This window comes from Urocampus carinirostris, chromosome 1 (genome assembly GCF_059441175.1).
Source record: "Urocampus carinirostris isolate Australia breed hairy pipefish chromosome 1, RoL_Ucar_1.0, whole genome shotgun sequence".
Lineage (NCBI taxonomy): Eukaryota > Metazoa > Chordata > Actinopteri > Syngnathiformes > Syngnathidae > Urocampus > Urocampus carinirostris.
Window position 1 is genome coordinate 33183325 of NC_142349.1, and position 16553 is coordinate 33199877.

The 16553-nt window shown below is 39.1% G+C and overlaps 1 protein-coding gene across 2 annotated transcripts in view; it reads left to right on the forward strand.

Annotated features, from left to right (window-relative positions):
- Nucleotides 1-16553, forward strand: part of ptprsb (protein tyrosine phosphatase receptor type Sb) — a 157509-nt gene that overhangs the window by 46813 nt on the left and 94143 nt on the right. For both annotated transcript variants that reach the window (XM_088335831.1, XM_088335820.1), the window contains exons 2-4: nt 27-210; nt 12552-12700; nt 16210-16351. In XM_088335831.1, coding sequence (XP_088191957.1) covers nt 96-210; nt 12552-12700; nt 16210-16351 — 406 coding nt within the window. In that variant the 5' untranslated portion in view covers nt 27-95. The remainder of the gene's footprint in view (nt 1-26; nt 211-12551; nt 12701-16209; nt 16352-16553) is intronic.

Consider the following 16553-nt stretch of genomic DNA (forward strand, 5'->3'; position numbering starts at 1 on the left):
CTTTGTGTATTTGTGTGTGTCTGCAGAGTGCCTACCCCTGCTGAGAGAAACCCCAACCTCATTTCAGTCATCTCCGAGCGGCCTACTTCAGGACCATGCATCCATCCGGGGGGCTGAGCCCAGTGTTTCGCCTCAGGACCGCCCCCCTGTTTCTTCTCCTGCATCTGGTCACCATGCTCATTAAAGTGAACAATATTTCTGCAGTGACAGGTATGTCCAATGTGTTTAACACCAAACGAAGTACAGTCGAGAGTCAGTTATGTTGTACCGTAATCCCTTGGTTATTGCATTTAATGGAGACCAGAACCCCCTGCGAAAATTGAACATCAACAAAATAGCTTCACACCTTCAAATAAGCCCCCAAGGGTTAAAATTACCTCCAGATGACATGCTTACCTGACTGAGAGTATACGACTGCAACAAAATAAAGACTAAAGATTTACAACTAAAAACACAAAGTTGCAGTTGAATAGTTGGCCTTTATAGTCATTAAACAAAAGTTCAACAAAATTGGATGGATTCTACGTTTAGTATAACAGAGAAATTTAGAGAGCGGCAGGTTATCTGCATGCTAGCATCAGGTATCCTTGGATTGAGACAGGTCTCCATCATGATTATAATACAACTGTCCCCAGGGCAATTTCCCATGAGTTGTAGCTCCAGTTCATCTGTTTCATTAGTAATAGATCTGACATTAGTAAAATGCAGGCTCTGCAAATATGGCTCAAGAAAATGGTTAGCCAGTAGGCCAGACCTGCAGCTTCACTATTTGCTGTCTGTCTCGACGCAGCATTTAGTCACTTCCCGAACCTGGAAATAATCCACAGAGCACGAGCTGGTGATCACCATTTCTTTGCGCTCTTCTGATTTTCTTTAGAACCCGGAGAAAACCCACGCAATATTTTCTTAATTTTCAAAAGGCACAAAAGACAAATTTACTTGATATAAAAATCCCCATTACATGAACAATAAAATAAAGAATCCAGTGTTATTCAGGTACAATCAGTAATCAATATTTTATATTTTAGCAAAAGTCAATCACTTCAAAGAAAAAAATAACGGCAATTTTCTTTCATCCACTAAACTACATAAAATAAAGTGCAACGAGAAGTAACGTACAGTAGAAACCCTAAATACACAACTATTTCTGGTGCATGACACAATAATGAATCAAGGTCGTCTCAGGGGCCAAAGAAGCCTTCCTGGGGGTTGGATCTGGCCTGCAGGCTTTGACTTTGACATATGTTTTAGAGGTTTCCTTTCTCATACACCCCAGCATCATCAGCAGGCACTGCAGAAACTTGACACACAATCTAGTTGATTTTATCTGCCTGTTATCAACAAGGGAAACTTCTACACCTGGCATGTCCAACATACGGCCCTTTTGGATGATTTAATCTGGCCTGCCATACATTTCTGAGTATGCCGAAAAATAAGCGCTTCTCTATCATTTCTATCAAATGTAAGGATTCTTAAAAGAAATTCAAACCAAAAGCTCCTTCTGACCATCAGATGTTAGTAAAAGACATACTCTCAGCCTTTAGTAGGCCCAGCCTATTATTTTGATCTGATGTAGTCTAATCCTATTGCTCATACGCTCCTTTTTGTAATAATTTCATATCAGTTTGACAATCAAGGTAAAAATTGTATATATTTTTCCATAGCTCTCACTCAGGTTTGTATAGCATTGTGAGTTGGTTCGGGTGTAAAACTGCATCCACTTTACTGTTAAAACAACTTTTAATGCCAAACATAAAGATATTTTTTTCTCAGTGTTTGTGAATAAATGTGTTATGCTTTTAATGGATCCCTTGTCATTTATGATTACCACATGTAGGATAGGTTCCTTAAGTGGGCTAAATGATAAAGCATAATTCCATCTTACCCTCACTCGTGAACTACTAAGTTTACATTCTTTAACAGATCCTGCCCGCCAGAGAACAGAAAATTTGGATCCGGCCCTAAAGCTAAACTGAGTTTGACATCCCTGCTATAGTCAATGCAGAGCTCAAGCTGTTGATATTAGATTTAAATTAAAAAAAAAAATCTGAAAACAAAGTGCAAAAAAACCCCATAATGACCGATATAACGAGCAGATCGACAAGAGTTGCGGCGAAATAACTGTCAGTTGTTATTAACTGCGGTCCACTCCTTAAGTTGGAAACCTTTCAAAGTTGTTGAGAACAGGCAGTCCTACATGATTGAGTTGCCATAGCAACAAAAGTTCTCTGATAGCAAGGAGTATTCCTCGGGAAATAGGCAGTATGTCTGGAAAGATTGCACATTGACATTGAAATTGTCCGTCAATCAGTTTTGCACATTTGGTGGTGCCTCCGCGCCTCGTTACCATCTAAGACAGACGTTCCCAAGAAATTGCACTCATTGCTGTCAATGTCAGCTGCTGAAAAATCAGCTATCAACATGATGGACCTTCATGTGATTATCTGAGGGACACGAGCAAAATTTGGCATGCATGTGTGTAGGAAATGTTGTGTGCTATCACAATGTGTGTGTGGGTGTGTGATAGAGGAGTGCAAGCAGCCTTGTGTGTACTTTGTAACTGGACTGCCGCTTGTTAATGTGTTTTGATAAGCCGGGAGGTCCCATCAGCATGTTTCTCATCATCATTTTGATGACAACATTTGCACTGATTTCCCGCCTCGGCGGTCAACACACACACAGTTTCACATGCACTTACACACTGCACAGGCTCGCTAAAATCAAACGTGCAAATTGCATTTTTTCGTTAGGTATTGTTGTAATGCTAATTTGAGAGCAGGCTATCTCCGCTGCCCTGTCAAGAAATCTTTTAGAATACAAGAGGTCGGCACCCCAAAATATTGAAAGAGTCATATCGGACCACAAAAACAAAAAACAAATTTGTCTAGAGCCGCAGAAAATTAAAAAGGCTTCTACTAAACGCTGCACATATTGTATGTGTCTATACTGTATTAGCCCCGTATCTAAATGTCTCGGTTAGAAGCAGCGCATGCGAAGAACGTTGCACCACGTGATTTGTCTGTTGTAGTACGCAGCCTCAAGTGTAACTTTGTTACTATAATATTGAATTATGGTGTGTTTAATTGCTTAGATCATTTTAAAGAAACGAATCATTTTTATTTTGAGTTATTGATGTATTATAGGCCCCATTTCTGGGCAACAAAAAGAGTGCAATAAAACAAACCATACATTTATACAAATACAACAGCAGCCTTTTGAAAAGGTAAATACAATCAAATTGATACAGTTTAAATTTATTTTCTGTGCGAATGTAAAACAAGTAAAATGGGGCAGCAACCTCTTCTTCCTCTTTTGATACCAAATTAACGCAGCCATCTTCGGGCCTGAACAACAAAACACAACAATATCCCTAAGTTTCCTTTCAAATATATACTGTCAAAAATCAGAAGTCACTTCATAAAAGTAGATATTTTGTTACTAAATAAGTGCCCATGACAGGATTTTATTTTTCCCCCGTTTAATGTGACTTCTGGGTTGAAATAGGGGTCGTAGCGAGAGGCAGAGTTACATTGTGACGCTGCCCTTTTAAAAGGGGCAGAGCTTGGGCTTGCGCAGGTGAAGGTAGAGAGAGTACAACTCACCGAGAAGAAATTCCTCTACGTTTTACATTGCTGCTCAGCGCTCCAGGAAAACATCATACAGGCATACAGGGACCGCACATCCCGGATAAGACATCGTTCGCTAATTAAAATATTTTTTTTCATTTAAGAATTTACTTAAATGATCAGATATTTACGACAATGCGTTTACCCATCAAATGTTAATGTTTTATTTAGATATTGAATTAACCTTTTACATATTTATTTCGACCTCGCTTTTTAATGGGGATTGCATAGTAGTAGTAAAATAGTGCATTGTAACAAAAGTGCAAATAAATGTTGACTTTAGAACCCTTTGCTAAACTGTCCGGTGTTGTAGGAAAGAACACAAAAGATAGTCGTTCGTGGGTCATAAACATAAGTAAATTTTCTGTCTAGAAAAATCAAGTTTAGTCATCTTCTACGACATTCATGCACTATAAAATGATAAATTCAACATTCACCGATTTTCAAATGGCACCAATTTGTTGGACTGGATGTTAAACGATTGCGTCTGAATCATTTTTACGTCTGTGACTTATGCGCAGTGTGATTGAAATGCGATGAAACTGGCATTTGTCAAAACACAAATGGAACGGAATGCATTAGGAACATGACTTTAGGGCTTGTCAGACCACAGCTGGTTGCTGCATAAAGCCCTGACATCACTCATATTTCTCTTTGAGAGCCAAATGTAATTTGTAACCGCAGATCTTCCCGGCCTATATACGTCTTTCAAAGCGGATGCATGTCATTTGGGTTTCCCGCTTTAGGGGACGCTTCACACACTGACCTGTTGCACACACACAAACGACATTGATTGCTTTGTCACGCTTTCTACGAGCGCCATCGCGATCAATCACTTATATCACGGGTACTAACCCTTTTCGGCATGCAAACTACTTAGAAAATAACCAAATCAAAATGATTTATTCAACCCAAAAAAAAGTTTCAAGAGCATCCATTATCTGAATCGTTTATCCTCAGTAGGGTCGCGGGGGTGCTGAAGCCCATCCCAGCTATCTTTGGGCAGTGGGCAGGGGACACCCTGAACTGGTTGCCAGCCAATCGCAGGGCACACGGAGACAGATAACTCACTCGCTCATTTACACCTAGGGACAATTTGAACCGGCCAATTAACCTGACATGCATGTTTTTGGAATGTGGGAGGAAACCGGAGTGCCCGGAGGAAACACACACAAGCACGGGGAGAACATACAAACTCCACGAAAGAAGGCTGGTAGTTGGATTTGAACCCATGACCTGAGAACTGCACCGCGGATGCGTTAAATACTCATCCGCTATACCGCCCAGATTCAAGAGCATTCTAGCAACAAAAAAATAAATCGACACAATATGTGAAATTAATTAGTCACAATAATTCTCAATGTATGCCTAAATAAATGAAATATGTAATACAATAGTTAAATTTCAATAAGTGTTGACTCCATGAATGAATCAAAGTATTTTTGTTGTTGTTGGCAATATGTTTGTCCAATGACAGTCTTGCAAGAAATAAGTAACACTGTACTGCTGTAGTCCAGATTGATTAATCGGAGAAGATTAAATAACCTGTACTCAAACTCGGCAAATACGGTACTTACATATGTGGTTAATAATCAAAATTCCAACATATACTTAAATATTCATTAATCAACATTATTTTTTCTCTATTGATTTGTAAGTCATTTTGAAAAAACCCCATTGCCAAACATTTTACATTTTACAGTTCACGGTTACATTCACGGATCCCTTAACTGCGTTGGTGGTTGGGGCACGAATGCGGATGTAACTCTGGACAGCCTTCTCCACTGTTGACGGTTTTTGTTCTTGGGTTGTGGCAAAGTTGGCACCAGTCCATTCCTTAATGTTGTCTGTCCAGTTCTTTTCTGGTCTTCCTCTCCTCCTTCCCACTTGGATTGTGCCCTGGAGAATTATCTTGGCCAGTCCTGATAACCTTGGGATGTGACCATTTCACTGAAGTTTCCATCTGCGCACAGTTGACAACAGTTCTTCTTAGGTTCCAATGTGCCCTTTGATGGTGTTGCGCACGTTTTTGTTTGTCACATGGGCTAATAAGGTGATCCCTTAAAGCTTCCTGTAACATCGGATCCCTATGGCCCGGATTTTCTTTTTCAGTTTTGCTGTGAGTGTCCATGTCTTGCAAGCGTAGAGGAAGATGGAATTAACCAGCGCTTGCATGAGTCTGATCTTTGATTTTGCTGCTACGTTCTTGTTCCTCCAAATGGGTTTAAGTCTGTCAAGTGCGGCTGTGGTTTGAGCTATCTCGATCATGATTTCTGCTTCTAAACCCTCTTCTGATATGACAGTTGCAAGATATTTAAATTTGGTGACAGGTTCTAGCTCTCTGTGGTTAATAGTTATGTCTATGGTGATACCTTGGGGTTGTTGGTTGTCACTTTTATTTTTTCCTGTGCTGATTTCCACCCCATACTGGATTGATGCTTTGTCCAGGCAATTGAACAGATCTCTAAGTTCCTATTCGTCTCCTTCCAATCCGGCAATATCATCAGCAAAACGGAGGTACATTAGATAGATAGATAGATAGATAGATAGATACTTTGTGCATCCCCGAAGGGAAATTCACATTTCCAGCAGCATCCCTGAGCTGAGAACAATCGAAAATAACACGGGAGCTGCTGGAGTGGCTGCCATTCGTGACGGCGCCGTTAGTGAGGCTGTGTCCCCCAATACAGACTACATTCATGTTGCTCCCTAGTTTCGGACATGATCCTGTCTAGGAAGATGTTGAGTAAAGTTGTAAAGAGAATGCAGCCTTGTCTCATACTGACATTTACATAAATAGTAGAAATAGTAAATTTCATTTCAACTTTTAATCATTAAATACTTATTAAATCGAGTTAATAATCAATACAGTTTCAAAAACATTTATAATTTTAATAAATTACAAAATTTGGAGTTCTCCAATCTGTTACTGCAGCATGAGCAACATTAGCGTTCATGCTCTCATACTGCATTTTATCACTAGATGGCAGTGTATCGCAAAAAATCCATTGCTTTTAAAACACTTTCCCGTAATCTACCAGTAGTACCTCTGCGAAGCACTAGTAGATCGTGATCTACGTAATGAGCACCCTTGACCTTTACGATCCCAGATTTCAAATGCTTGATAAAAAAAGTTGATAGGTCGAATAGTAGTGCACCATGTGAGATTTTATCAAGAAAAAGCTGCTCTCATTAGTTTGCTATGTTGCAGGCAGCTTCCCGCGAACACGCAGTCATAACAACATTTTGTTCAGTGTAAATCCAGCCAAAGTTAGTGACTTGCAGGGCTTTTCCCTGGCTTTAAGAAGAGGCTTAAATGGTAACTTTGCCAGCGGGGTTGCTTTTGCAAGAGGATTGGTGTTGAAGCGCATTTAAGGGAGCACAGAAAACATTCAGGACTTCGCATAAAGCCAGCGAGATCATGTCAGAGCTCAGCAAAGGCATATGAAATTCGGGCATAATCCCATCACAGGAACAAAGCGATCTGGGGTTGCTGTTTTTGTGTTTTTTTTGCAGGTTTTTAGGGGGCTCGCCACTCCCAATGGCCCCACGCCTGTTTTTGAGTTTAGTAGGCCAGATCTACAGGGCTCAGGAGGCTTCAGATGACTGTCGTGAATTTGTTCTGATTGACTGCGCTGCGCCAACTGCAGCTTTCGCTATCATCCTGTTGAGGATTGCGGCTAAGCATTAAATGAGATCACTTCATTTTTTGACATGCTGGATTGGTCTTGTTTTTTCTTTTCATCTCCAAAGTCAGTATGGGAGCATTTTGCATTCACAAAGAAAAAAAAAGCTTGCGCTACAGGCGACATTTTTTAGAGTCTTCTAAAAAAATAATATATGAATATATATATTGACATTTTCTCTTTTGTTGCATTGATTTCAAATACAAAGATATGTAATTTCATTGTTTTCATTTTTCAAAGTAAAACTAGAGAAACAATCCTGAAATATGGAAAAAAAGCATGTGGAAAAAAATGGAGATATTTAGATTCCCCCGAAAGCATAAATTACTTAGAAAAACAACATCAAATTCTATTGTTTCTTAACACTCCCAAACACTTGTTGCAGACAAGCAAATTTGGGGATATTTTCCCTTATACCTGCACAACTTCAGCCTAACAACTTATACAATATCTACTCCTTTTAAAAACAGAAATACCCCAAATTAAGGCATATGTTTACCAACTAAATACATCCGGCTGTCACTGTTCCCACTTAAAACCTTGATGCGCCTATTTTCTTGTCATGTTATTTTGTGTTTAGGTTTCTGATTATGAATCAGCAGGAATGGGCAGCACCAGAAATTTTGAAGATTACGATACCTTTAAATACTCTACAGGTAAAGGCTGGTCTTAGACATTTGACAACGACTAGTGTGAGGTTTACCAATTGCTAATGACGCTAAAAATACCTACTTAGTGGTTGTAAATTTTTTGTCACTGGCTAGTGTTGTAAACTGGAGCCCATACAAAACGCTAATGCAGCGAACTTTGCTGCGGTGTCCGTTAGAATAGAATAGAATAGAATAGAATAGAATAGAATAGAATAGAATAGAATAGAATAGAATAGAATATACCTTTATTGTCATTGTTACAATATGGGATATGTTGTGACAACGAAATTGGACGTGGCATTCCAGTTCCACATTTTACAGTGAGGATAAGGAAAACAAAAAGATAAAGGAACAAAGAAAAGATGTTTGTACTGTCCTTGTTGTATAGGCTTTGTTTTCCTCCGGAGGGAGGGGTGTATTAGCGGGTGAGGGACAGACAGAGATGGGCGGATCCAACTAGATGTTTGATCTTACTGTACACATGGCCCAGTGTTTTTTTTCCCTTATTGCTCAGTCCACGTATTGAATGGATTTGGGAAGTACAGTCCTTAAATATGCCCGATTAAAGTCGCCGGCGACGATAAAAGCTCCGTCGGGGTGTGCAAGCTGCTGTTTATTGATAGCAGCGGGCAGGAGATTTAGCGCTATGCTAACGTTAGCATCCGGTGGAACGTAAACAGCAAGCAAGGCAGTGGCGACCAGTGTTACTATTACTGCGTTACAAAGGAACACGTCCCTGGAACGCAATTACTTTTTTCGGTGAAGAGTACTGTGACGCGTTATTAATACAATCTTGTAACCTCGACTGTCGTTACAACATGGTGCGTTTCTCCGCCTATTATTAAAAGGGTAACAACATACTTTGTAATATCTATCTGCTCCTCCGTTTCTTATGATTATACTTACATTTTGTGGAGCCATATCAAGTGCAGTGTATAAGGATGCTGGATTTTTTATCATAAGATCTTCTCCCTACCGTATATACTCACATCCAAGCTGAATTTACAACTACAAACTAAAATACTGAAATCTGGGGGTCAGTTTATATGTGCATATTTGGTTGTATGTCACCGTTAGCGAATGGCAGGCAGTACGTGGGGAGGGTCCTGGCTTATACAGGAACAACAAAATAAATGGGAAAAAAATGGACCACAGAATTTACACTAAAAATCTACTGAAATTTGGTCTCTTTAGTTATAAAATTATTTTGCAATTCACCATGCCAGGAGAAAAAACAAAATGTTTTAGACAGGACCCAGAAATGGAGAAGGAAATATTCCGGTGGTTTGAAGCCCAGATACAAAACGGATATGGAGTCTATTGACTAAGTGTTCATTTGCAAGCTCTCGAGATTGCACAGGCCAAGAAATATGAGGGGTTCACTGCTTCCACGGGTTGGTGTACACGTTTCTTTTTATTTTGTGGCTATTTTAAACCAGTTTTAGGGGTCGACTACAATGCAAGTTCATATGGTAATTTCTAACTAAATAGATACTTTCAGAGTAACCTTGCTACTCCTGGGTGTCAATAATCTGGGAAATAACAGAATTACCTTTTAAACTAAGTAACTGGTCACAGTAACTAATCACTTCTTTTCATTAACGCCCAAACACTGGTGGCAATGCTCCTGAGATGCAAAAATAAATGTTTGATAAAGTAAATTGAATCCACAAGCGATTATTTAAGAGGCCTTTTCAGCCAGTCTTGATGCTGCCTTGTAAAAAAATCCAGTGTGAGCCAACACGGGAGGACCTCAGTCGCCCAGACTTAGGGAAGTGGGAGGAGGGATTCAGGTTGCCATGGTAAGGGTCATCCTGCCTTCACCCTGATGGATCGCAGCGATTCTGTAGCAGGCGAGGAGTTAAGCTGGCCGCCATGGCAACAGGCCGTAGACAGATAGCAAGGGCTGGTCGAGCGTTGGCCGTTTGATTGATCTGACTCACTCGCCGGGAAAAAGAGTGGGTTCGGTCATATAGGCTCAATGGTCGGCTGAGAAGATTACTGTTTTCGCACAGAGGGCAATTGCGGTGCTTTCCTACACAAAGCGTAATGGTGCCCATCATGCTTCTCAATTTCCCCCCTCTGGGCGAAATAAATTAGCGGTAATGTTGCTGAAATGACCAAACTGTTAAAGCTCTTGAGAACTTTCTCTAGTGATGCGTGTGTTGGCAAATTGACCCATCTGTTATTAATACGCACCAATTACATGCTTATATATGATGTGCTTGCTGCTTGCATAAGAGCATCTTTGCTGCAGTTTGGAGCTCTGGACCGATAGAGCCATTCCTCTCAAGCCCAAACCATCTTTTATTTATGATACAAAGTCCTTCAGCATGTCCTCTAGATGATACCTAGGAACTTTGGTCACCACAAGGCAGCACGAAGCAAACTCTGACCGGGGAAATTTAGGACTATTCAGCACAGTGTCAGTTGCATGGTCACCCTCTAAAAACAGTCGGGTCAAAATTTCTACACAATTTGGGTAGAGGGAAATTAAACCTGCGACTTCTGAGGCAGATTGCTACCCACCAGAGACGTGCAGGACAAGAAGCACGTGAGGCTGCATCACCAGTCTTAATGGACATAAAAAAATTAAAATATATATTTTAAATGGTGATATCTATTAAGTGTTATTCTTCTTATATATTTAGAAACTCATGGATTGGCGTTTTCAAAATTTAATGGTAGAGGACAATATTGAGACCAGGCATTCTGATTACCCGCACACCTCAGCCCCGAACAATAGAATTGGTGATAGTATTAGCAATCAAACAGCAAGTAAGGGCCTCTGTTATTTTATTATGGTCCATAGACCTTTTTCATAATGGAAGTTTACCTTTTTATTGATGCTTTTATTCAAAACGCTACGGTTTATTGAGTTCTCGCTCTGCCAATCATATGATAGATAATGTCTAGGTTCATTTATTTGTAAACAACGCCAAAACTTTGGGTCATGTGTTTTAACCATCTCAATCTGCAACATTTGTTGGGAAGATACAGATAAAGAAATTAATGATTTTGAACTTGAAATGAGAACTGGAAAGGACTGTAACAAACACCCTCAAAATGATCAATTCTAAATACAGGGACCCATGGTACTTCGTGCTTCGGTCATTTGTGGTTCACTCCTTTCCGGATTTTTAACTGAGTGTTCTTTATTGTCTTTATTGCACAGAGTAAGTGCTGCAAGGGGCAGATTGTGTGTGCTTGTCTCGGGTGGGCATGACTGTCTGAGTGCGCGATTCTCATAGGCCCGTGTATGCTGTCAGTCTACGTCTTTGAATCAAAAAAAAAAAAAAATCTTGGCGCAGTGCTGCAGCTACAGCTGGCGACTAGCAGCTCGTTATATTGAAAATAAATTCATCCATTGAGTCAGACACAAAGAAACGGCTGATCAGCACCGGGTTCTTCATAGGTTATTATCGGGGTTCAGAAGCGACTCAGCCGGCGTCTGAGAAAAGGCAAGAGCTGTGCTGCTAGCCTGGCCAACTGCTAACAGATAGACCAACACCTCTGCAAAGCCACTGCTAAGGAACTTGTATCCTGCCAACGCCAACTCCCAAAGCCATGAAACGGATGACATGGAGGAACAACTTGTGGGAAACCTCTACCTTTGGAATTCTTATTTTGATCATCGTGGAGACTTGGCTCAAATTAAGGACACCCGATGCTAGCGTGCAGCTAGCCAGCCGCTCTCTAAATTGCTTTCTTACTCTGCAAGGAGAAGCCCTCCAATTTTGGTTTACTTTAGCATAATGACAATAAAACCATCCATTCAACTACAATTATCTATTTGTGTTTTATTATATGTAGATCTGTAGTTATTTTGTTACAGTGGTACACTTCAATTCGGTAATGACGTCATTTTAAGGTAAGTTGAACCCTTTCAGGGCTTTAATAAAGGTGCCACGCTATTTCGCAGATTTTCACTTTTCTTGGGTGATTCTGGGCCCTGTTAAAAGTGAAAACCAATGGATGTATTTATGTTCTAAAAGCCCTCCACTGATCCCTTTCTTTTTATTAAGTCTCTTAGGTTACAAAAAGAAAATCCACCCGAATGGGTGTGGCTATCAAAGAATAGCAGCATTGTTGGCCAATAGTGAAAATGATGCAAACATGGGATAATAGTCAAAATATCGAACAGCAGTGAGTTGTAATAGACAAAATAACAAACTGGAAATATTAGCAACAGAATAACTCATCACAGTGTGAGAGAAGGTGAGATGAGTGAGAGAGAGAGAAAACAATAGAAAACTAACGAGACCGAGAAGAGATCGAATTGACGAAGGTTGCATGTTATCCGTGTGCCTGAGAAGGTTATCGCTATTGTCCTTCCACATTCCAAAAACAAATCTAAACTGTCCCTAAGCTTGAGTGAGCTAGTCACTTGTTCCTTTTGTGCGCCTGTAACTGGCTGGCAACCAGTCCAGGGTGTCCCTGCCCACTGCCCAAAGTCAGCTGGTATGGTATTCAGCACCCCCGCAAGCCGCATGAGGACAAGCTGTCGGAAAATTTAAAAAACATGGTTTTAAAGTGCAATTTTAGTAATCAACTTCCGTGTGTTTCCTTGTTCTGCTTTCTTCTTCCAGCTGCGCCCAAATTTACTAAGATTCCCACAGACCAGATCGGCGTATCGGGAGGCGTGGCATCGTTTGTGTGCCAGGCCAGCGGGAACCCTAAACCAGTCGTCTACTGGAACAAGAAGGGGAAGAAAGTCAACTCTCAGCGTATCGAGGTGGTTGTCACAGTGCGCAATGTAGAGATCTTACGTCTGCTGCATGGCATGAATTTTATTTATTTAGTTTTTGGTAACTGTCTGTGTGTTCTAAAACACATTTCAATGCAATACACATCATTGCAATTTTTTGACGCCAGGTTTGGAAACAGCATCTGTTTTCCCAATCATCAAACAAGAATCTTGTTTTGTAGATTATTAATTGATTGATTTAATTGGATTTGATGAAGTGATACTCACTTTTTTGGGGGCAGGGGGATAAAATACCTTTTAGGATTAGAAATCGTCCCATTTTTAGAAGATTTTTAGTTTCTCATCAACCAATTATGTTTTTTATCTTCACCATCATAGGAAATGGATTGTTGTATATCAAATGAAAATTGCATGCCTTTTAATGATGTCGGAACACAAACGTATAAGTTATAGTCTGGTAAATTTCACATTTTTCAGAAGGCAAAAATAATTTCCAATTCAATTGTTAATATAATGTTCGTACAAAGACAAACTTTTAGCAGTCTCCGAAAGATTGACCATTTTTGAGGTAGACTGGATTGACATTTTTGTAAAATATTGCATTGATGCAGATTTTCTTTTTGTCCTCCTGGAGCTCAGTCCATTTGATCTGAGACCATTTATCATAGCATCATTGCTCCTTTTTTAAAAATGCATTTTATTTTTTTGTAGATGTGTATGTGTGTGCATGTATTCATGCTCTTCAGTAGAAACTTTGCCTATTCTCACATATTTTTGACTACTAGCAGACTCAAGTAGTCAGGAAACCATCAAAGGTGAAAGTTAGATGTAGTGTGATACCTGACTCTATCCTCATCAATTAAGCATTTTGTAAAAAGGCACAGATTTGGGCTATGTGAAAGGGAAAATAGGAAATCATGTATTTCTGCATATTTTCTTAGATAATATTGGCCAAAGTAGTACCTGCAATATTGATCATTTAAATCGTGCTTATGGTTTTTGCCAAATTTTGTTCTATTTCACAATGCAGGGAATGAAAAAAACATATTTTTTGTTGAAGTGATGTGTTGGCTCATCGTCAATATTATCAACATATTAATCAAGTAATAAAAATCTGTTGCTCTCTTGTAATTGTTACTTACAACAAAAATGTTCTTCACAACGATAACAAAAATGTTAAGTGGTTTGGGTCAGCGTTCTAATTTTTGAGCCTATTTAAATGTCATCATAACTTTGGGAACATCTTGCCAACAATGAAAATAAGTTGATATTCGTTCAAATGCATCGTTAACATTTTATAAATTGGGGCCATTTAAAATCACGACATGATAAAAGTTTCACTATTCACTCAAAGGCAATATTCTGCATTATGCTGGTGAGCCGTCGGGAAGCGGGGTTAAATGAAGCAACTGTTGGCTTTGCTCCGAGGTCTGAACAGATGCCATTTTTTCCTTTTTAAGTAGAGGGCTGGGGGTGAGATGAGTGGCTGTGGGTGTTTATGCACCAGTGAGCAACGTGTATCTGAATGAAGCTTTAGTATCTGCTTCCGTTCACACATGCATGCGACTTAGACCAATGCTCGCCTGTGAATGAATAATTTATTGTAACTTAATGCACGGTGCTGCATTGCATTCCAAACAGCAAACTGCGAATGGTAAGTGTGACCTGCCGGGGTGTCTTGCCACAAGACACCAGTTTCCTGCAGGTACGTGTATTAATGAGGACGTCAAGTATTTATATTTCAAATCCCCAAAACAGTGTTGTATTGCCGTAATGACAAACCTAACATTATCTAATTGATTAATTGATGAATACAGACTTACATTTTGCCATAAAATAATCTCCAAACTAAAATCTGAAACATTTTCTGGGCAAAGTAAGTACAAATACAAAGGTTAAGTCATATTTTTTGTATTGCCCTTAATCACAAAATGTCTCAATTGCTACATACCTTAAAACCGACATGAAAGCAGGGAAAAACTCATTACGTATTTTTTTTGGTATTGGCAACATTAGTTGCTAATTATTTTTTATTGTAATTTGTGTTCAATATATTGTTTTTACAAAATGAAATAATGCCTAAGACATAACCTTTTTGGAGCTCAGGATTTTATTTTGTTAGTGATTGGCACAAAGGGCTATCAATTTGATATGCATTACTAAAACGACAACTTATCAAGTTATTATTATGTTGTTACTATGTTATTACCAGGTTGTAATTATTATAAGTTGAGTCAAAAAAGGCTCCATCAAACACTAAAAAAATCATGCCAATCAAATATCAATCATTCTGGAAAATTACAGTGACCTATTCCTGGTGAGCTATTTTCAGAAACTGTCCACGGGTTACTCAGGTGTTCTTAGGGGGCTACCTGGTGCCCAGGGACACCACATTGGAGAACATTGACATAAGATGATTGCAATTTTCTGATATGGCCAATGGAAAATATTGCGCAGTTCTTTAAAAAAATATTATTGTAATAAAAATGTGGATGCAACTGGCATATACAGATTTTAAATTAAAGATTATGGGTGCAAGTCTATGGGTGTAAAACGCGGTACCCGTCTTATTCTCACCATATTTTTAAAGCATTTTACCGTTGAAAGTTTGCTCATTTTCATTATGATACAGTATGTGTTTTAAAATAAAGTTAAAAAATTGAGAGGTGAGCAAAATTGTTGTATGACAGTCGGCAGAATAATTTGTTAATTATTAGATTATTTTGTGTAGAACAGTTTGTTCATTTGAAGCTTTCTTGCAAATGATATTATTTTAATAAAAAAAATAGTCACATACGTAAAACAAAAAACAAAAATTAAAAACACCTTGACTTGGCAAAATTATCTGTCGATATTTCTTCTGAGAAAATGTGTGTTTTTGAAATGTGTAAGGCTTTGAAACCAAATAACGGCATCTGTGGTAATGATACAAAGATGCATCAAGCAAAGGTAAATAACGGTACAGTTACTGGCAAACTAGCCAATGACGGCGCAGTCGGATTTTAGTCCGCCTTAATTTGGTCAAGTTGTGGTGATATTTTGATTTTGATACCTGGTCTAGTATTCTGCAAGAAGTTGTCCATTTACTTGTACGGTATATCTTTATCTTTACTTTCTTGATCAATCAGTTAACTGTAGCATTCTTCCATACAAGTAGGTTGCAACAGATGATTATTTTTTCTTTGTATAAACGAATTATCTTCTCATGAGGTAGTACAGGGAATATATTTCTCAACTTATTTTGTTGGGTGAAGCTGTATGGGATTGCTGTTTTTAATCATTTAGATCATTTTTTAAAGAGAAAGATAGGATGTCGTAAAACATTTTTGTTCTACTAACAGATACTTTGTTCTCATTTTAAGTGAATAAATACATTATTTTTTTTGTCATTTTCCTTTGAAAAACAGGCTAAAATTTCAGTAAAATCCATAGAAATAGAAATAGAAGGACAATCTTCCATGGGTCCACTTGAATGAGTTTACTATTGCGGGTGTGTTTCCAGGAGCGTGGGCCTAATGGCTTTTTCTGTTGCCGTTCAGACTATTGAGTTCGACGAAGGTGCTGGTGCTGTGCTGCGGATCCAACCCCTCCGAGCGCCTCGCGACGAGAACGTCTACGAGTGCGTCGCTCGTAACAGTGAAGGGGAGCTGTCTGTCACAGCAAAGCTGGCCATTATTCGAGGTAAGACTCATAGGTTTTGGGGTTGATGGACCCATGTTGGGGAAGAAAGACATAGACATAGAGGGGGGTGAAAAGGAGGATGGTAATTATTAACAGGATGTATATAGTACCAACTAAAACAAGTGGTATCTAAACCAAACCTGACAGAATCCAAACCAGACACATAGACCAACATGTGAAAAAAAAGGAAGTGATAACAAAC